This window comes from Zootoca vivipara, chromosome 2, assembly GCF_963506605.1.
Source record: "Zootoca vivipara chromosome 2, rZooViv1.1, whole genome shotgun sequence".
In the NCBI taxonomy this organism is placed as follows: Eukaryota; Metazoa; Chordata; class Lepidosauria; order Squamata; family Lacertidae; genus Zootoca; species Zootoca vivipara.
The window spans coordinates 77,278,670-77,299,990 of NC_083277.1; the positions used below are offsets into that span (position 1 = coordinate 77,278,670).

General features: G+C 40.6%; 2 protein-coding genes across 2 annotated transcripts in view; one reads left to right on the plus strand and one right to left on the minus strand.

Moving 5' to 3' along the window:
• Positions 1-1,252, minus strand: part of KCNIP1 (potassium voltage-gated channel interacting protein 1) — a 495,512-nt gene extending 494,260 nt beyond the window's left edge. Inside the window, exon 1 of the mRNA XM_060271731.1 lies at positions 1,118-1,252. Within this exon, the coding sequence (XP_060127714.1) occupies positions 1,118-1,205 (88 nt within the window). The 5' untranslated portion in view covers positions 1,206-1,252. The remainder of the gene's footprint in view (positions 1-1,117) is intronic.
• Positions 1-21,321, plus strand: part of KCNMB1 (potassium calcium-activated channel subfamily M regulatory beta subunit 1) — a 312,631-nt gene that overhangs the window by 51,440 nt on the left and 239,870 nt on the right. The gene's annotated exons all lie outside the window — the stretch shown is intronic.

Consider the following 21,321-nt stretch of genomic DNA (forward strand, 5'->3'; position numbering starts at 1 on the left):
CAATTCCCCAATCTGTACTAGAAGAGGATGTGCTAATACATTATATCTTAGTATTTGTCACCAGCTGTTAACACACATCCCCAGGTACACATTAAGTTCTTTCTGTCGGAAAATAATATCCAAAACAAACACACATTTTCCCCACAACCACTAACACCAAAATAGCATATATGAGGTTTCAAACTTCTCAAACATTCCTTCATTTTTCTGATAATGTACCTAATGTGTTTTTAAATCTTTATGTTCTTTTATTGAAATAAACTCAGCAGGTAACCATAATGAGACTCAACAGCTGCATTAAACACACATGTGATCCTGTTTTTTAAAATGGGCTCAAGCCAATAAACTTCTCTAAAGACTTCTATAAAGTCTCAACTAGATATTTTAAGCAGTTAAGGTCTGAATGCACAGGACACTTCAGAAAATTAAAGCACTTTCCCTGTTCCTAAAGTTCAGACAAACAACAGCCAATGAAAATTTCACTCTTTAAAATGATTTTTTTTAAAAGGCATCAATTTCAATACATTTAGGGACCACCCCCAAACAGGAAAGAGAAGGCTTTGACCCATCTAAAAATAAACAGATTGAGTGAACTGATTCACACTTCACTCTAGATACTGCAAGCGTGCAAGAAGAAGAATAGCTTTTGAAGCAATGCCTGTAATAACTAATGTCCCAGATTTAGAACTAAAGGTTTTTAGAGACACACACTACCACTTGCAACGAGATGAATTCTCTATCAAGTACACTATTAAGATACTAATCTGACACTAGAGCAGAACACTTTGCCAAACCTTTTCATTTTGTGTACACTAGCAAGCAGTGACTTCCTACAACTGCACAAAAACCTGCTTGTAGAACCAACACCCCCCCAAAAAAAAACATGAATGAAAACACTGCAGCCTGAATGTCTCAGAGCCCACAACTACCTCTCTGAAGTTACAAACAGTTATGTAAGGCTAACCAGCATCACTTCCATCCTTCACTGCACATGACTTCACTCTAGGCAACAACGTCCCTAAAGGGACCTGGCTAATTTCAGCCGTAATAAAAACCCCAATTGGCAACAGCAGTTCCCCATTCCCCAGTTTACAGAAGACAGAATTCCTTGCATTACCTTTGTTGAGTGTCCCTGTGATGAGTTTAAAGATGGTTTGGGCAAATTTAACAATTCCATGTTTACATCTCTTCGAACAGTCACTCATGGTTGACCGAAGAGGAGGGAAGCTCTTCTCTCCCCCTCCCTCTCTCTCCTCCAGTCCAGAGACAGGAAAGTCCCTTTCCAACTTAGATGGTACAGAAGTCTGATCTGAGGTTTCAGTGGCAGCAGCAGCAGTAGCAGCACCACCTCTGTGCTGAAATGGATTTCGCTAAAGCTTTCACGGAAAGGTTGCAGTAGAGGCTTGTTTGTATAGTCTGTGTTAAAGGTACAGCTCACCCCAGCAAGATTTTAACCATGCAGCCTACATTTATGCCGTAAGATGCCCTGTGGCTTTACCAATCCGGGTGGTACTTGGTGCACAGGGAGCCTCTGTAGAAAGCAGCAGGGAGGAGGAGTTTGCTCATATACCAAGCTTTGCTGACTATCTTACAGGACAGTGGTAATGCAGCAATTAATACCAAAGTCAGAAGGGGGGCAGCTACTGCACTGAAATGCTGCTGTTTAAAGTGCATCTTTCCTCTTCACATCACATCTCTTCCCTGTAACTCTCATTCATGATTTCTGACTTAGTTCTCAGAGACGGGGAAAGTGATTTATCATGAATGAAAAAGGTATTTAAAAAAACAAACATGCAGAAGAATTTGTGCCCAGCACAGAGTGACAAGCAGTAAAAGCAAGTGAAATTTATCTCACTGAGATTACCGTGTATACAAACAATAGTAGGGTTGGCTGCCTCTGGCAGCAGGAGTTAACTAACTACCCAAGACTAAGAAGTCAGAGACTGTATCTCAGAAAAATATTGCCTACTTTTGAGTTCCATTTCCACACCAAACATTCAAGTTGCCACTTACTGTCCTTCTCAGTAGCCCAACTCAATTGTGGCACATGTGTGCCCAACCACAGAGTCTCTGTCCGCTGGGGAGCCTGACTAACTAGGGTATATGAATAAATGGACATCACAACTGTCTGCAATTATAAAGGCTACAACTTTATAGATTTCAGAGGTAGGCAAATCTTTGGCATAGGCATTGGGTATGTATCCCTCTCAGCCCCCTAGTGGGGTGTCTGGGGCACAACAGGATCTGCTTGGGGAAGAGAAGGGGCCATCGCAAAATGCAGGTTTACATGGATGGCCTGACCCGAAGTGCTGAAGAAGCTCCATGGCCCAGTCCCCACCCACTTCAGGCTCTATGGTCTTCCTTCAAGACCCCTCTAATGTGCTATCCTGTAATCTCTGCCACTGGAATGGGGGTGAGTCACCACTTCACCCCCCCCCCCCGAGGTTAGGAGATAGCCTAAGAATTCTGCCCGAGGTCTAAACCACCAAAGTTGTTAGTAATGCTATGGGGAAGGCAAAACCTGCAGTGCCGGGGAAATTCCTTCCCAGCTCCAAATATGGCAACCATCCAAAGACCATAGCAAACCCCGCTAAGATGGAAAGAAAAGGGGCTTAAAAGAAACAACAGAAATGTCTAAAGGGAGGGTTGTGCAGGTGACACTCCTGGACTACTGCGCTACAGCCTTGGCTTGCTTTTATGCCTGGGAAGTGGACCTGAGGGAAGACTGTGTCCCTCAGGTCTACTCCCCAAACCCTCCAGGCCGCCATGGATAGGCCAATTTGAATACTGGGCTTGGTGGGTTGCCATGTGGGTCTGCAGCAGCCAGGGGGGGAGCAGCAACGGCCACTGTAAAAACAGCGAGGTGAGGTTCCATGGGGAGAGGAGGCACTGAGGCGGGCCGCAACCGCCATCGTGGAGAGAGGTAAGTGGCCATTTCTATCTCATGTTTCCTCTGGAAGAAGCTCATAAATTAAGCAGGTTAAGTTGCTCTTATAATTTCAAGAAAAGCTTCACCTGCTTTTTCTGATTACTGTCAAAGACAAACGGGCAGGAAAAAGAAACTTTACAATCTAGTCGGGTTTTGGCAAAATGCATTACAAAGTAGTTTTGGCTTGGCATGTCACAGAAGAAGGCTTCTCACATCCCAACAACTATGATATTTCCCTAGTTGTTTTGTTAGATACATAACATAACACACCCCCACACCCCAAAAATCATACAGGTTTCCTGGAAAAACTGTCTGTGGGCAGCATAATATCTCCAGCTCAATAATAGGTCTAACTTTTTGGATTCAATAAAGGTTGCAACTTAAATTGCTATTTAGAAGTTTGGTGCTTTTAACAAATGTGTGCCAGATATTTCAGAAGTGATATTCTCATGCATCTGCTGTAGAAACCACAACTGTTGGATTTCTACTTGCCATTTAGTTATTAAACAAGGTAATAACTCTCTTTATGCGAGTATTAGAAAAAGTAGCTTTATGAGATCCTGAATGACCATTAAAAAATTCCTTCAGTAGCACCTTAAAGACCAACTAAGTTTTTATTTTGGTATGAGCTTTCGTGTACATGCACATACACTGAAATTAACCAGACCCTTATGTATATTCAGGGGGGGGGGTGTTGATGGGAATGGGTGATGGGCTGATAGGAGTGGTAACCTGCTGATGACTGTTAATGACTGTTAATGACTGCAATTGGTCTTGCAGGAAAAAGCAAGGGCTGAGGTGCTAAAGAAAGCTTGATCATGTATAATGAGATAAGAATCCTATGTCTCTGTTCATACCAGGTGTCTCCATGGTTTTAAGCTTGGTAATGAGTTGCAATTCAGCAACTTCTCTTTCCAGTCTGTTTCTGAAATTTTTCTGTAATAAAACAGCTGCTTTGAGATCTTGTATAGAATGTCCTGGGAGATTGATAGGGCTAGAAAGATGACTGTATGTACAGGGCTGGTCATACCCATAGGCAGGCTTCCTCTACTTTGGCCCTCCAGATGTTTTGAGACTACAATTCCCATCATCCCTGACCACTGGTCCTGCTAGCTAGGGATCATGGGAGTTGTAGGCCAAAAACATCTGCAGGGCCGAGGCTGAGCCTGCCCTTAGGCAAGTGATCTGGGATGTCACGAAACTGCAGCGGATGATTTAATGTGTTGTTATTTTGCTATGTTTATTACTGTCAGGGAGGAGTTGCACAAATCTCTGCTTGTGGTATTTTATTTTATTTTATTTTATGCCCCAGGTGGGCAAACTTGGCTGGTCTAAACTAAACTTGGCTCCCTGAGCTAAAGTAGAAAATTGAAACAAATTAGGATAGAGTTAAAGACTCCTTTGTGTTGCATTCATTGTACCGTGTTGTGCCACCCCTTCCCTTGCCAAAAATTGGGGTGAGGGGCAAGAGAGGCTAACACTTCCCCCTATTTCAAATCTTAATTCCTCTTGTGTAGAACAAATCTTTATAACTTAGCTGCTCTCATCTAGCAGCTCCCTGCAGCACACTCTAAGCTGTTGCATTAGATTACCCCCTACAGAAAGCAAAGACTATCTGCTTTATTATGTACATGCACAAAAGCTGCTTGCTTTTCGTTTTTAGTTTGCTGTCATAGAATCTGAGGGCATAAAGTGACTTGGATAGTGCTAGAGAGATTTTTGTTTTAATTGCCTTGTAAGTTTGCAAATGCTTTCCAGCTTTTGAAAGGAAATATAAAGTGTTATTGTGTTTAATTTGGTCACCAGTGTGTTCTTAAAAGAGCACATGTTTGGGTAATGTATGTGTGTGTTCTGTAGCCTGATACTAAGAATGTTTACTTAGACGTCACAGGACTGGGCTCCAAATAAAGATGCAGCTTCACCATCTCTCACCTTTGCTTGGTAGCTTCTCTTCTATATCCAGTTTTTGTCCTAAGGAGCCTATCTGTTGACTTAATAATAGTTAATAATCCAGTTATTTAAATGAAAGTTTCATATGACGCAAAGATACTCTAATGTGAATTTACAGATATACTTACCACTTGGATTACCAACTGACCTGGTAAAATGGTCTGGCTTGTCCCTGTGCCTGGAATATAGGTCTGATATACAGAAATAAGCAGGTGAAACTTTCATTGGTTTGAAACTAAATATTGCCACCTTCTAATTGAAGAAAGGCAAACTATTTTTAAAGAGGCAGCTAGTTCAAAAGCTGTCAAACTTTACTGATGCTTCATACAATGTTTACTAGTTTGATAAAATTGCTAATGAGTAGAGAGAAAACGTCATAGAAACAGGATATGAATGTGGACAGTAGGGCTGGCTTTCATAACACAGATGGACACATTAACCCCTTTTCCCCACACAGTGGTTGCAATGCCAATCACCCCTTTGGGGCTATGGAAAGGGGAGCAGCTCACTTGGCTAGAGTATGTTAGAAGTCTGGAAGCAGAAGATATTCCCAGTTGAAAGCAGAAAAGCTGTGATTTGGTGGTGGGCTGTATGTGTGAGAGAGTGAGTGGGTGAACCTCTGTCTGTGAGGCCATTTACCCCTATCTATAGCTGCCTCACCCCTGACATCAGATGTAGGACAAGTAGAGATAGGCACAACACACAACTGGGACTCTTAAAGTGTTCTGTCAATTGTGCATTGGCACGAGTGGCTTGCTGTCACTGATAATCAGTTGACTGACAATAAGAGGTACCACACAGCTGATCCCAACCCAAAACAAGGCATGGGGAACTCCAGCAGGCATGAAGGCACTACCTATTAGCTAATAGATGGTGACTCCAATCCCGCTAGACCAGCTGCACAACTAAGCTCACTAGAGGTTGCTCAGCTGACAGGCTTGAGGTCACTGCATATCAGCTGATAGGTGTTTTCAAGCCTCAGCTGATCAGTGCCCTTTCAGAGCACTTCACAGAGTTTTTTGCAATCCCTGCATTGGTGCCTTGAATGCCCAATGATCACCACGAGATGTCATTATGTCAGATAATTACTTTTATTTTTTTTCTTTTGGGGGGTGCCTCCAGATTGTCACTATTTTGCAGAGGGTAATTAAAGCGCAAGCTGGAAATGTACATTTGTGCAACTGAAGTGGATTAAAGCATTTAAGCTTTCTGTAAGCTAATCAAGAAGAGTGCTGAATAGACAGGTTGTCTGAAGGAAACATCACATCTCTGCTAGAATTTTGGGAACATGCAAAAAGTGAATAGTCTTGATCACGGGATACCCCTGAAGCTGTATAAGTGCTCTTTGCTTGGCAGACTTTGAGTGCTCATTTAACCTACAACATTCCAAAACTTCCCTACAGAAAGATTAATGGATTCCACATGGCCACAGGATTCCTACACATTCCCCCCTGTATGAATCTGTAGATTACTGGATTCCTCAAGATACCACAGGATTCCTACACATTCCCCCCTGTATGAATCTGTAGATTACTGGATTCCTCAAGAGATTTACAGCTGAAAGTCAAAAGATTTCAGGGCAATTGAGGTCATTCTTTCTCTTGAAGGTAATTTCAATAGAAAGGAGTATAGGTTGGCAATGGGCTATACTGCTTTCAATTTAAGAAAAATGCATAGCTCAACACTTTTTAAAATTTTTGATAGTGATGGTGTGAGCTCATGAGATCATTATGATTATACAGAAGTGACACAAAATACTGTTTGTTTGAATTTCTGTAGTGAAACAATTTCAGAGAATAGTCTATGCCTCACCTTCCTTCTGTAAGAATTCAGATGAGGCTTTTAAGTTGCTGTAAAAATCAAGGTTATATTCTTGCTGGGCCCTGTTATCAATGACTTGCATATTTGTTTTTATTGTCTGGTTTTATAATTATGTATTTCAATGTGACCTTCCTTGGTGATGTTTAATATTTTGATTTGTTAGCCACCCAAAGGAACCTTCAGTGCTCATTGAATAAATAAATGAGCATACTCCGAAATAGGATTTAAATGCTTCTGCACATATTTAAGGGCTTGACATATTTTTTCTACTTTTAGAGTTTCCAGACTGTTGCTGTTTCAAGTGGCATTTGATGACATACCAGCAGATGCTGGCTGTGTAATTACAATTGGTCAGGAGGTCCTCCACACCAAACTCTCTTCCCCCAAAGTTCTTTTTATTTTCTTTTTTCTTTTTGTATAAGGAAAGTGACAGGGAAAATGAACTGGAAACTGTAGGATAATATTTATTATTTACTTGTTTATTTACTGAATTTCTACCCCACTTTTCATTCAAGGAGCTCAAGGTTCTCCTCCACCCCATTTTATCCTCACAAAAAACCCTGTGAGGTAGGTTGGGCTGAGAGCCAGTGACTGAACCAAGGTCACCCAGTGAGCTTCATGGCTGAATGGACTTCGAACCCAGATCTCCCAGGTCCTAGTCATAGTCCAACACCATAACCACTACTTGCTTGACTATTTAACCAATTGTTAAATAGTTCAGCTGGTTAGCATGAGCCTCTTAATCTCAGGGTCATAGGTTTGAGCCCCATGTTAGGCAAAAGATGCCTGCATAGCAGGAGGTTGGATTAATTAACCTCGTGGTCCCTTCCAACTCTACAATTCTATAATTCTATGATGCAACATCATCTAACCTGCCTGCAAAACAAATTCGGGTGAACGCTCAATGGACAGGTCACCTGGAAGCATCCATAATCAGAATATGCTTCCAAATTTCCTAAAGTTTGGAACCAACATACTAGTCAGTGGAAAGAGGTGGGACTTGATCTGCTTTTAAAAGTGGAGGACTCAAATATTTTGGCCCATGCACATAGAACCCTTTAACTAATTATGCTGTTTTAAATGTGCATTTTATATTTGACTTCCTTTAGTAGCATTTTCTTCTGAAATGTTTAAGATATTGTTTGTTTTGTTAACTTTGCTTCATTAAAAGTGCATTCTGTAGTTGACCTCCTTTGTAATGTTTTATTCTGAAATCTTTAAGGCAATCTTTCAATTTCCTGTTAATTATGTTGCTTTGAATATATACTTTATATATGACTTTCTTCAGTAATGTTTTATTCTGGATTGTTTTATTTGATGTTTCAAGGTTGGCTGTAAATCATTTGAGATTTTTTTCTTAAAAATAAAAATCAGTACAGTATAGAAATGAAGTGAATACTAATAACGTCTGGCCCAACATTGCAGTCCAGTAGACACTTACCTGCAAGAAAGCCCTACTTAGCTCAGTGGGACTTGCTTCCAAGTAATCAAAAGAAGGACTGAGTGGCACAATGTATACAACAGAAAGTATGTGTGAAATAAATCTTGTAATAGTTACATTTTTCAAGTTGGGCTTAACCATAGGGACTGATGAACCTTCTGACATTTTAGAGTCTTCATTATTTTTATGGCACCTGGATAGCCTTTGTGAAACTCGTCGTCTAGCCTGCTTCAGAATTCTCTGCTAAAGCAACCCCGATTTACTTCATGCTTGGGATTTGTGCCAGGGGAGTGCTTAAGTATTGAGCTGTTTGGGTATTAAGTAGCATGCAGGTGAATAAATGTCTTGTTGGCAATTGAGGACTCCATGTACTGCACTGCCAAGTAGCCTAACAGTCCTGCCATTACACTTAATCAACAGAATTGACACCTGCAAAATCATTTCTTTTATAACACTTCTTTCCAGAATAAGTACCTTGAAAAGGAAGGCTTAACATAAACTAATGGTGGTTGAGAGAAATAGACTACTAACTCCCTGAAGGTAATAACAATGCTGACACTTAAACAGAGATGAGTAATCCCAAAGGGCTTTGCATACTTTGAAAGCTCTTACCCTGAAGCTTGCTAGTTAGGATTATTTTATCCTTTGGCATATGTAAGATTGTTTGCTTGGGGATATATTGGCTCTATTCCAGCCTCAATAATTAGTTTCATCATTTTCAAGTTTTACTGAAGGTTCAGTTAGAGATTTCTCTCCCCCCCCCCCAATTTCCCTTCTGGGCTGGCTGTGGCTGTTCTGTTCTGTCCGTGTGCATGAGAAAGAGAATATGTGCACAGTATCTTTACCATTAGCAAAAGGTAATCATAGACAGTCAAAAAAATTATTCTTGGAGGAAAAATGAATACGGTAAAATGAATAAAAGTGCTACAGAAATTTATCAGAAGCAGAATCCGAGTCATATTGCGGATCTGGAAATATATATTGTAGATGGATAGTTCAGTTGGTTAGAGTGTTGTGCTGATAAAACCAAGGTTGCAGGTTCAGTCCCCGTAAGGGACAGATGCATATTCCTGCTTTGTTGGGGGTTGGACTAGATCAGGCATCCCCAAACTTCGGCCCTCCAGATGTTTTGGAATACAATTCCCATCTTCCCCGACCACTGGTCCTGTTAGCTAGGGATCATGGGAGTTGTAGGCCAAAACATCTGGAGGGCCGCAGTTTGGGGATGCCTGGACTAGGTGATTCACAGGATCCCTCCCAACTCTATGATTCCATTATTAAAAAGGTTCTGGGTATCTAGGTATCTAGCTAGACTCTACCTTGGTTCCTTCAGATCTATGGCACATTCATCAATAAATCAATAGATCAATTATAGATCATGTCAATTAAGGGGGGGTTCAGATCTGGGGTACAAGTTCTACCTTGTGGTTAGGAAGACAGTACTTTATACTGTTCTCTAATAACTTAGATATGAGAAGCAGACATTTTCAGGGCAGGATCCCCCCCCCCAATGCAAGAGAGAGAGAGAGAGAGAGAGAGAGAGAGAAACATACAGCCAACAGCTCTCCATTTATGCAAGAATATCCATAAGGATCTCTTAATGAAGTTGGACTTCACACATATTTTATGTGCTTAACTCAATAGTCATGGAATATATCCTTACTGGTAGCAATAGTTTAATAATTCAAATTTGAAATAGAGAAACTTTCACAGACAAAGGTAGTTATTTGATTATGATGGATTTATTTATTTATTTTGAACAATAACTTCGTCTTTATCTGTATTGTATTTCTTTGAATTTTCATCCCTGTAAGTTGCTATGAGCTTCTCTTTTGTAAAAATAGCAAATAAATAACTAATACAGCAAGGGTTTTATTTTATTTTTCAATAGCATTGAGGCAATAGCCTGCATTGCAACAGAGAAAATAAATCCTTAACCACTTTTGCATTGATTTTTTTTTTAAATGAGCTTAGTACTAATGCAGGAGAATAGACATGCTTCACAGTTTGTCTGGGTGTAACTGTTTAGCGCACCATCATTGCTACAGCGTACTTTTCTGGAAATAATATCCAGGAGCCAGGTCCCCTGTATGTCCTGTCAATAAACAAGGCATGACACACACACACACACCCAAGCTATTTAAGAATCCTCTTTTCGTTATTCCTCAGTTTTCCATAACAGAGCTCTGTGGATACTGCCTTCTCCCTGTAAAAATATCAGATAGGACTCCAGTAACAGCTGATAAGAGATGCATTCACCACCACCCCTTTTTAATCCTGCAATTTTTCATATGTATCAATGTGTATCTCATGTGTCAAATAGATTACTTTTGCCGGTATCTCTTATAGATGGTACATAGTGGTGTACTTTATATTATTCTCCAGTTCCCAACACTCAAGATTTTCAGTCAGAACTGTCTACATACTGGGAAGAAACCTATTGCTGAAAGAATATCCGGTGATGACAATGAAATTGCATGTGGAATGTGTAAATGGCTGATTTTTGGCATTGTCTGCAGGTAACACTGTGGTGTTATTCTGTTCAGCATGAAAAGCATGAATCTTTATTCTGAGAGGCCAACATAGTTTGTAACTGATGGTACAATGGGAAAATAAAGGACACATGCCAATAGGCCAATGAATGTAATCAAATCTGAGTATTCTTCTAGGGTAGGGGTAGCCAACCTGGTGCCCTCTAGAAGTTGTGGACTACAAATTCCATCATATTTCAATACTAATTAGCCATACTGTCTGGTGCTAATGGGAGTTGTACTCAAAGACCTCTGGAAGGCACCAGGCTAGCTACCCCAACTCTGGTGATGGTGGTGGGGATTGGGGCCAGATTCAATTAACTGCTCTTGCTAGCAAAAGCCAGTGCCAGGACTTCAGTTAATGCAATGTGGCTTCCTCACTCTTCTCCCTCTACACATGCCCTGCACCCCTACAAATTGGCTGGGTTGGGGTTTGGGAGAACTTGCAAAACAGCTCACAGGGGAAGGAGAGGGGAGCAATCTCCTTAGCTCTGTGTTGAATTTTGCTCCATATTTGTGTTATAAAAAAACTTTTGTTTTTAATTCTACCTCGCTAAAAAGAAAACTCTCAAATTGGCTAGCTACCAATAAGAAACTGCATAAATATGTATTAATTCTATATTTTGGGTCAAGGTGAAACAGGGAATTCAATAAGGACATAGCACATTAATATATTCTTAAGCGGATGAGGAATCAGAACCCGTCTTAATGCCAGCAGTCCATGCCCCATTCCTAAAATACCATGCTTTCTAGTATAAGTGCATGTCACTTCAATGTTCAGAGCTGTCCCGTGTTGATCCATATCTTCCTTCACTGAAGTAATCAAGTAGCAAGGGCCCCCACTCATAATCCAGGTCATAGCTGCCAAGTTTTCGCTTTTCTCGCGAGGAAGCCTATTCAGCATGAGGGAAAATCCCTGTAAAAAAGGGATAACTTGGCAGTTATGATCCAGGTACAGAGCAATTATTGGATATTTGCACCAAATTCAGCTAACTAAATACAGTCTGTTTTCTTTGCAAGCTTCTTGCCTGCATGCTTTGGCTGGTGTCTATCCATAAAATACCCAGAAGGGGGGAAAGCCCCACTCCCAGCTAACCCAAACTGTAGGCAACAATTTTGTGATTCAGTTCAGGAGGATATCACCACATTCATGCATATTTTTGACCTCAAAACATAATTATATATAATGTAGTTCTGAAGGAGATAGCCTAGTCTGCTGCCCTCCTAGCCCAAAAATGGGAAAAATCATGTCTCAAAGAATGAAAACCTACACACAGACACCAGCCTGAGTTTTACAGCTCTTGTCTGTAGGAGCCTGAGTAATGCCCGAGTGGTGTGCCTTGACTCCCATTATGTCGATCCTAATCACACACACATTTGTCAGTGGGAGATTAAAAGCAGCAGCAGAAGCTGAGCAGCATGTAAGCTCTCAAGAAAGAGTCAGGAGGGAAACAAAATATATTCAGAAGGTAGCAGAACTCTACAATCTGCCCGTTAAATTCAGCCCTAACTAAAATGCTTGCGGTGATGAATCACTGCCAATATTTTAACAACATCTCAGAGTAGCTTTTCTCCTTAGCTCCCTGATAAACTCTGTATCCTCAGGCTGTGCATGCTTCTGATAGAATGGAGACTATGCCTTTTAATTTCCACACACCCACACACCCTCTCTGCATACACTTCAGCCAAAGATATACTGTATTAGTACCTCCACAAGTGCAGGGCTGGAGAGAGACAAAATTGGATTGCAAACAGCACAACTAATTCTGTCATGTTTCAGACTCACTTGCACTCAATCATAAGTCATCAGAACCAATCTGTGCTGATTGGTTCAAAGAACATGCAAATGTCTACATCAAAATGTTCTATATTGTGTGTATGTTTTCATAAAATACACAGGAATGCATCCAACAAAGTTGCCCTGTTAGCACAGGGACATCCACCTTCTCCTCTCCCTCTCCCCTTCTTGCACTTTGCACACAGGGCTGGTGCTAGGGTTTTTTGCGCCCTAGGCGAAATCACCTTCTGGCGACCCCCCCCCCCCCGGGCCAATCATATTTCAAACACAGATGTATTTCACATCCAACCTGTTCCTTGTAACCATGATCTCTGCTACATGTTCCAAAACAATGAAAATTTAGTCTATAATTGAACTAATTTATTATAAAATATACATATAAGTTAGCCTAACAGGTTAAAATGGGTATTTTTGTAGTATCTTGGAACAAGAAGATCAGTGATAATGTCCAAAGTTATGGTGCTTTCAACCAGCTATAACAGTATTTCTTTATGTTCTTTATCTTTCATTTATTTTGTTTATTAATACAATAAAATGTATTTAAAAGAAAAATGGGGGCGGGGAGAACATGGGAAGCACCCTTCTGAAACAGGCCAATGGCCCATCTTGTCCACCATCCTGTTCTCATAGTGGCCAGCCAGATTCCTATGGGAAGCCTGCAAGCAGGACACATGGACCACAGACACAGAAATATCCCACTCACAATCCCTCAACAGCTGGTATTCAAAGGCACACCACCTCTGATATTCGCCTTCCATAAATTTGTCTAATCCCCTTTTGAAGTTGTCCAGTTTGGTGGTTACTGCTACATCTGGGTAACTGTTTGAAGAAGTCCTTAATTCTGTCAGTCGTGATTCTCTCACCATTCTTTGGGGTTTATACAATGTGCATTGTGCATTTTATATCCCTCTGTCTCACCCTTGACTGATCTAAAAAAAACCTCAAACATTGCCACCTTATACTGGTAATTATTGAGTCCTCACAACCACAGGGCAAAACCAAGACATTCTCACCTTAATCTATTCAGAACAATTTCATCAATTAAGAAGGTGCCTCCAGTCATACAGGCAGCAGGTTGGTTTTTTATATATATACTCAATGTATTGATGTTTGTAGTACGAGTACTTGTCAAATCATTGTAGAGGAGGATTCTTCTCTCAGATAATTTTTATGTTGCTAGTTGTGATGCCCACATGTACTTTAGAAATCATGCTTCCCTCCCCTATCAGAACTGTAGGAGTTTTTTTTTCCATATACAGTTTAATTCATATTAAACCAAGTCATTAGGTTTTTTTAAAAAAATCTCACACACAATTCATTAAATACATGTGTTCTGTGAAAGTGGGTCATTCCCCTGTTTTGCTTAACCTCTTCTCCCCCATCTTGTCTTTCTTCACTGTAGAAATTAAAATTGTAAACTCCCTGGGGCAGGGACCTGCCTGTTTGGGGTGAGGTTGTTTATGATACTTTGCAAAGTGCTTTGTTTACTGTTTGCGCAAGCAGTGCATTAAATGTGCCAGCCAGCCAAGGATGTTCTCTTGGGCAAATCCAAATGATGCCTGCTTTATTACTCCCTTGCAGAAAGAAACCCCTTGATTGAACCTCATCCCTGTTGTGCAACAGGGAGGGAAATGCACTCTGCACATGTTTTGGGAGCATGGATCTATTCTCATTAAATGCATGGGGCCGTTGTCAGTCTGCACTGAACATGCCTCACATTGGCTGGGCATCAACAATGAATTTATTCCCACTAGATGCGTCGGAGGGTGGAGAACCCGGCACACCCTGCACTGGTTCCAGAACCATTCACATGATCGATTCTTACATTTAAGGAGTCGAAGGGCTGACAGAGCCAGCACCCGGGGGTCATTTTAGATCCTGTAATCTTATGGGGAAAGGGAGTGGGGCTCTTCTCTTCCTCCGGCACTTGAGGGCCTCCTCTCTCAATCTACTTTCATGAAGCTCTGGCCGTCTTCTGCCCCCAAACCCTGCTGGCCCCACTGCACTCTGCACATGCTCGGCATTCGGTGCTCTCCTTTTGCAAGTCTGAAAAAACCCGATCAGTGACGAGCAGCGAACATGCGCGGGGATCGAGTGCCCCCGGAGGATTCTAATTGCATTCAGCTGGACACAGAATCTCCCTGCAGACCTCTGTGCTCAATGCACAAAGTGTCAGGAGAGGGCAGGAACACTGCACATGGGGACACTGGGGGTGGTGCTCCCCTACAGGCATTATTCTGAATGCCTGAAGAGGACTTTGGTGCCTCTGGGTGGGAAGGGAATTCCAGTATTGAGGAACAGACACTTAGAATATCTCCCTCGCCTTCCTTGCTGCCCTGACTTCATTAGGCTGAAAAGAGGCAATTAGATAAACAGAGCGTGTAAAGGCCATTGCTGAACCTCTGTACCTCACACAGAGAAGGGAACTTTTTTGGATTAGCAAATATATCAGAAGTCCCAACAATACCCAAGCAAGATAAAGTGTCCTTTGGGTTAGCATTTTAGCAACAAGCAAGCAGAAGATGAGAAACAGAGAGTGAGCTGTTCTTGGTCCTGAATCCTGGCTTCTATGCATTCTCATAAAGTAATACTGTCCAACCCTACCTCCCACCAAATCAAGATAGTCACCTCTGTCAAGTATATCCTATGATTCTATTTCACTATAACTATTCTGAAGCTAGAGAGAGGCATCAGAGGCCACCACAACTTAGGTTCTCTTACAACCCAATGATTTCAAATGCATTTGTGTACATATTTATGCAGAGGATTATGGTCAGGAAGAGGGGAAGAAAATAATAGGAATGAATGCCTACAGTATTGAAAAGTTCCTGAAATGGTATCTAAAATCCTAAGGAAGCAATAAGCAGAAATTATTGCAAATCACAATATTCAGACGGTGAAGTTACTTACTCTCCTTAATCTGCACAATAAAAGGTGGAGGTGCTAATAGCTTCTATATTCTGATCTACCACCTCCATGGGGCATTACTGGTGAGAGGAAACCCTCTCTGGGCTTCAGGCCAGGATTGGTGCACGTGACCTTTCAGCATTGTTATCTTCTTAGATTAGTAAGAGTCATTTCAAATATTTTAATAATAATGTAATATGAAGGGAGCTTCTACCATTTTTGTTCTTAGTGTACCATGTCCAGTGAAAAATTAACCTTGGGGACATTCATAGATTTGGCTTCCTATGTTACATGAGGGTTTATCACCTGTCTTTTTGAAACATTTTTTACCTAAGCAGAATTTCTACACTGAGTTGGAAAGTTATAGACTTCAAATATTGCACATTGCAGATCCTGTTAATGATACAGATAACCCTGTTTCACGTCTCCTATCTTATTGAGTCCAGCAGCAAGCACTTCACTGAATTTCAGATAAGCTAGATCTACTTCAGTCTTCCTTGTTCAGAAATTCAATTATTCCCCCCCCCCAAAAAAAAGGATATCAGATTTGTCTGATATGAGTGAAGCCATGCTAACTTTATATCCTGGTTGATGTTTTATTTCTACTTGATCCAGCTGATCAAACTAATCATATTCAAGATTATGCTCTTTACTTTTTTAAAAAGAAGATTAGCAATATGTTATCTATCAGAGAAAGCCACAGACAATAAGAATGAGAGAGACTTAAAGAGCTATAAACAATTGCGCTGACAATTCCTAGTGTTTGTCTCAGCACTGCAAAAATACTGCATAGTGCTGCTATTAGACTTTCACTTGCAAATCTACATAGTCAATTACTTTAATGGCTTTACAGATACAGTGTTTAGATACATGCAGATAATAATGATAATTCTACTTAACAGGAATGGGAAGAAAACTATAGACCAAAGTTACATCCCAATGCACCCAAAGCAGCCATTAGTTAAGAGATAAAATGCACCTTCTTGTATCTCAAAATTCTGTTAATGGGATCTTTGAGTCTATCCATACAATAATAGAGAAAGACATAATAATAATAATAATAATAATAATAATAATAATAATAATTTATTTATACCCCGCCCATCTGGCATAATGAATGCCTTTTTCTTTTGATTGATCCTTTCAGCTAAATATACTTGGCAGCCACAGTTGTTAACTACCCAATACTTCTCCTCCTTAGCCTACAGGTGTCAGGAGTGTGCGCAGGAGCCAGGCCCTGTGACTGGTAGGGCCTCGCAGGACTGGGGCCTTCCTGAGTTTGCCCTGGAAGAGCAAGGCACGGCTGCACAGGTGAGGCTTGACAGAAGACTCGGAGCACCTGGTGGCAAGGGCTAGGAGGTGTATATAAGACCAGTATTTTCCTCTGGCTCTTTGCCACAGCAACATGCTACCCACCTAGCTGTGCTTCAGCTTCCTGACTCCTAGTATCCTGACTCTTGGCTTCCTGACTCCTGGTTTCCTGACCCTCGGACTCTTAGCTTCCTGATTCCTGGTTTCCTGATTCGGGGACTCTTGGCTTCCTGACCCCTGGACTGCTGACCCTGGACTGCTGATTCCTGCTTCCCGACCTCTATCCCGGTCCCAACATACCAAGCCGGGACTCTGACTGCCCGTAACCCGGACCGTGGCAACAGGTCTCTATCAAATGCAAAATGTGTTAGTCTTTCTGTACTTGTACAAGCCAAAATTAATGATGGGGGAAAGTATATTGAGGCAACTCATGAATGCATACACACACTCATCCAGAGAATGAGAGAAACATTATTACTGCTTTACTGGTCCTGAGAACAAAAATGGACCTTGGACACAATTTGGAGATTTCACCAGTGTAAAGACTAGGGGCAGAATCTAGCCAAAGTTATATTCATTTTAATCCCATTGTTTTTATCAAAAAAGATGAAGCACATTCCTATTTAAATCAATGGAATTTAATGGTGCTTAACATTTGCAGGATTGTAATCCAAGAATTCCATGGCTTCTCAGTAATGTGCAATGCCTCTTCCGTTGAATAAGTGTGCACAGACTCAAGCTGTATAGGACTCAAGCAAGCAAACAAGATTATGCACTACAGTAGAAGATATTCTCACTTAAACCCAAGAATAATGATTTTACTTTTCAGGAAATGTTTCCCCCATATGACAGTCAATCAGATAATATAGCCAACCCACTGAATCTTTTATGAAGAGGTGAAATGGGCATAGGGTTTTTCAGCATCTCATTGTGCTCATCACTGATGCCCAGAAGGACAAAAAACACTGCTTGGATAGATGCCCATTTTTGTTTTGGTTTTTTCTTAGATCAGAAACTCCTGTTGAGACCCTTCATTTTATAACAGCTGTGAAAGAATAATTTATTTCCTTCATTTGGGTTTCTAATGATACCAAACAAGTACCAAATGAGTCTATTTTCGGTTCCAGCTTTTGCATTGTATTTAAAATCGTTTCTAAAGATGTATCCACAGCTGGCCCCAAGGACCTTTTTCCTCGCTGCTACTGCAAGTTACTCTTGGGATATTATCTAGTTTGCAATCTCAGCAACAAACTAAAATTAACCAAAAAATCTCTCTTCCAGCTGCTTCCTTTTTCATAGAATCAGAAAAGAACAGTGGTAGCCAGTTGGACATCCTCTGCTCTTGTTGTCTGTGTGCCAGAGCCTTCTGGTTCATCTGGTTTAACCATGTGTCTCTTTGTCTCTGCATCTTTGTGGTAGGACATGTTGTTGTTGTTGTTGTTTAGTCATTTAGTCATGTCCGACCCTTCGTGACCCCATGGACCAGAGCACGCCAGGCACTCCTCTCTTCCATTGCCTCCCGCAGTTTGGTCAAACTCATGTTAGTAGCGGTAGGACATACATCTGTTTAATAATTTTAAAACATGGGAGAAATGAAAGAATATCTCCTTTCTTCCTTCATGCATTCAACAGAAACAGGATAATCTGTTCCCAGTGTTGTGCTGCTTTAGCAGCAAGAATAAGAAAACTAGTTTTTCATTCTTTCTAGAAAGGTTATTCTACAAGGTCTCCTTCCTGTAGGTTCATGCAAATTTCCTCTTTACTCAGAAATAAAAGCACATCAGTGCCAAGCAAAAAGCACAGAAAGGAGTCTCGAGAAAAAGAGCAATGATTTGGCTTGAAAGATTTATAGTTCCTGCTGGCCGATGAAGAAACACAAATTTAAATGTGCCCATAGAGGATATGTTTATCAGTATCTCCAAATGTCTTTGCTTGTTATCCAATCAAACAGTATGGAAAGCATAACTGAGTATCAGTTGTTTGGTGGTAAAATAAAATTGAGAATCTGATTACCAGATTCCCTGAGGGGTTACTACTCACAGCTGGAGGTGAAACAAGAACCCCCAACCATTTCTGAGCAAAGAATGTAGCAAATTACTCTTGATGTGTAAAAAATAATCATTCATGAGAAGAGATTTGAACGTCTTTAGCACCTTAGATAATCTATTTTTAAACAGGGTATCTGCTTTTACTCCTGGCTAGGGTCCAAAGCCTTTAACAGGATGGCCATCTGTCAAGTTTGCTTTAGTTGAGATCCCTGCATTTTTATTAAAGTTTAATAAAAAAACCAAAACAGCTCCAAAAAGCACAAAAAATAAGCAAAATAGAGTCCTCTCTTAAAGGTAGTTCTTAACCCTTACCACCCACAGAAGATAGTAGGATCTTTCCTTTCCCCTCCAACCCTTTCACCCTGGGTGGGAGACCAACATTTGCCTGCATCGTACTCAGGGTCCTTCATTAACCACCTCCAACCCCTTGAGTATACAATCGCGGCGTGGGACTAGGCATTTGCTTTGCAACTGATGGTTGGCTGGGGATTAGCTGTGTGTTATGGGTGTGGTTGGTGGAAGTACAGCATGATTTGAATGTGATTTTATATATGTGTGTGTGTGTGTGTAATTTAAAGCAGCTTCACATTGCAAAGTATAGTGGTACGGCAGCCAATATCCTTCCTTCTGAATGTAAGTGGGTGATGACATTCAGTGGCCTTACTTTGTTCTTGTGTCTAACTGTGATGCAATATAGTGGTCTGCACTGTCTTTGGGAGAGCTTTAAAATAATTACGTTTTCTTCTCTAATATAATTTGACCTTTCTGCTCCCTTAATCAATTTACTAATCATCTTTGCTTTCTGAACATTTGTCAGATTTTGATTCATTTATAGAAGGCATCTGGTAGATAAAAGGTTGGTTCCACCAAATACATGTTTCATGAGATCTATTTCATCCTGCTCTGGCTAATCTGCTTAGCTTGTGCTGTGATCAATAAAGACTTTTAAATTGTATCAGTAAAAATTATTATGGGTGAATAAATGCTATAAAACAAAACTCTCTCTCTAAATATCAAGGAAATAATTATTTTTCTGCCTAAGTGTCAAAAAAATTTTTTTTCTCTTGTAGAATTCTGAATGCAAAGAAGAAGCAAAAAGACACCAGATTAATTTCCCAGTGTTGAAAGGATAATAAGGTATTTGGGTGGTTTTGGTATCATAGGGAGAATCTCAAAAGGATATCCTTCCATAAAATGAACCAATATGAATAATCAAAGTTGCAAGAGATACTTGCTCTTCATTCCCTGAGTTTTAACATTCTTACTTTACTGGAGCGGCACACCCAATTCAAATCAACCCTTCTGAAATCTAGTCCTGCTGCCCAATACTCTCTTCAGGTTATCTGTGTATGAGTAAAGAGGATTTTTACAAGATGGTCCAATTTGGTATTTGTAACACCTAGCCTTTGGTTTATTTAAGGAAACACTCACACTGTGGGGCAAATGTATGGCAACATTTGGGCTTTCTTTTACAACCATGATTGCTGCATTCAGTGGGGAGTTGCGATTCTTTGTCCCAATATTCCATAAACCACTGTTTGTAGCTGGACTGCATACCAAGAAGGGACAATACCATACTACCTGTTAATAAAATGTTACAGAATTTCAGGCAGGTACTTGATTTATTCTGTACAGAGTATGAAACTGATAAAGCACACCAGAGTTTTAAAAGTAATTTCATTCCAAATATTGAAAGCATCCATGATGAGGATAATATGCTTGATTTGAACTGGATTTAGGCCCACTTCTGACCAGCTGAGTCTCAACTATTGATTCTTTAATAATGATACAGCAAGCTCACATATATTACTATTATGCTTCAGAACTGTTTATATGCCTCTGTGAAATGCCAGGAAGCAACAGAGAGAATATTTTAGTATACAAGACAGCCACCTAAATCAACAGGTATACTTGTTAGAAAGGCAGTTTATTAAATTTTTAATAACTTTCCTGATTATATGACATAAGGACATAAAGCAAATTTTATAGCCATTACTAATCATGTTGCTTAACTGAACAATACTGGGATCAGTTTGAGGCCAGAGCTTTAGCAGTGCTTACACAAATTTCAAAATATTAAATTTGCCAACAAACGTACCATCCATAAAACACCCCAGTACAAACACTCAGCCTAGTGAAAGATTTCCAACACATACTCCTAGGGGGGAAATTTTACAAGGCTAAGGCCTCAGAAGAGAATGAGCACTAGCTGACATACATGAATTGTTAAGAGTAAAGAAAAAGAGGCTCTTAAAACAGTGATTGTTTACACTGGTTCTTCAAGTAGTCAGCTTTGCAGACATGCATGGCTTCTGCCCCTGCACTGGGCCTCATATTGAACTTTCTAGAGATACACAAGCACTTTGGCAGGTAGCATGCTCCCACTCTTAGTACACACACTGAAGAGCCAAAGCTCCCATGTAGTTACTGTTACTTTTGATCAGCACCACGGCATTATCAGTAGGGAGTTTCACTCATCTTCTGAGCTCAAGCTACATTGTGTAAAAATGGGGTTCAATCCAATGGTGTCACTCAGCTGGTGGTAAGGCTTCCTTCAGTATAATGGGGAGGGAAGCAATTGTCAT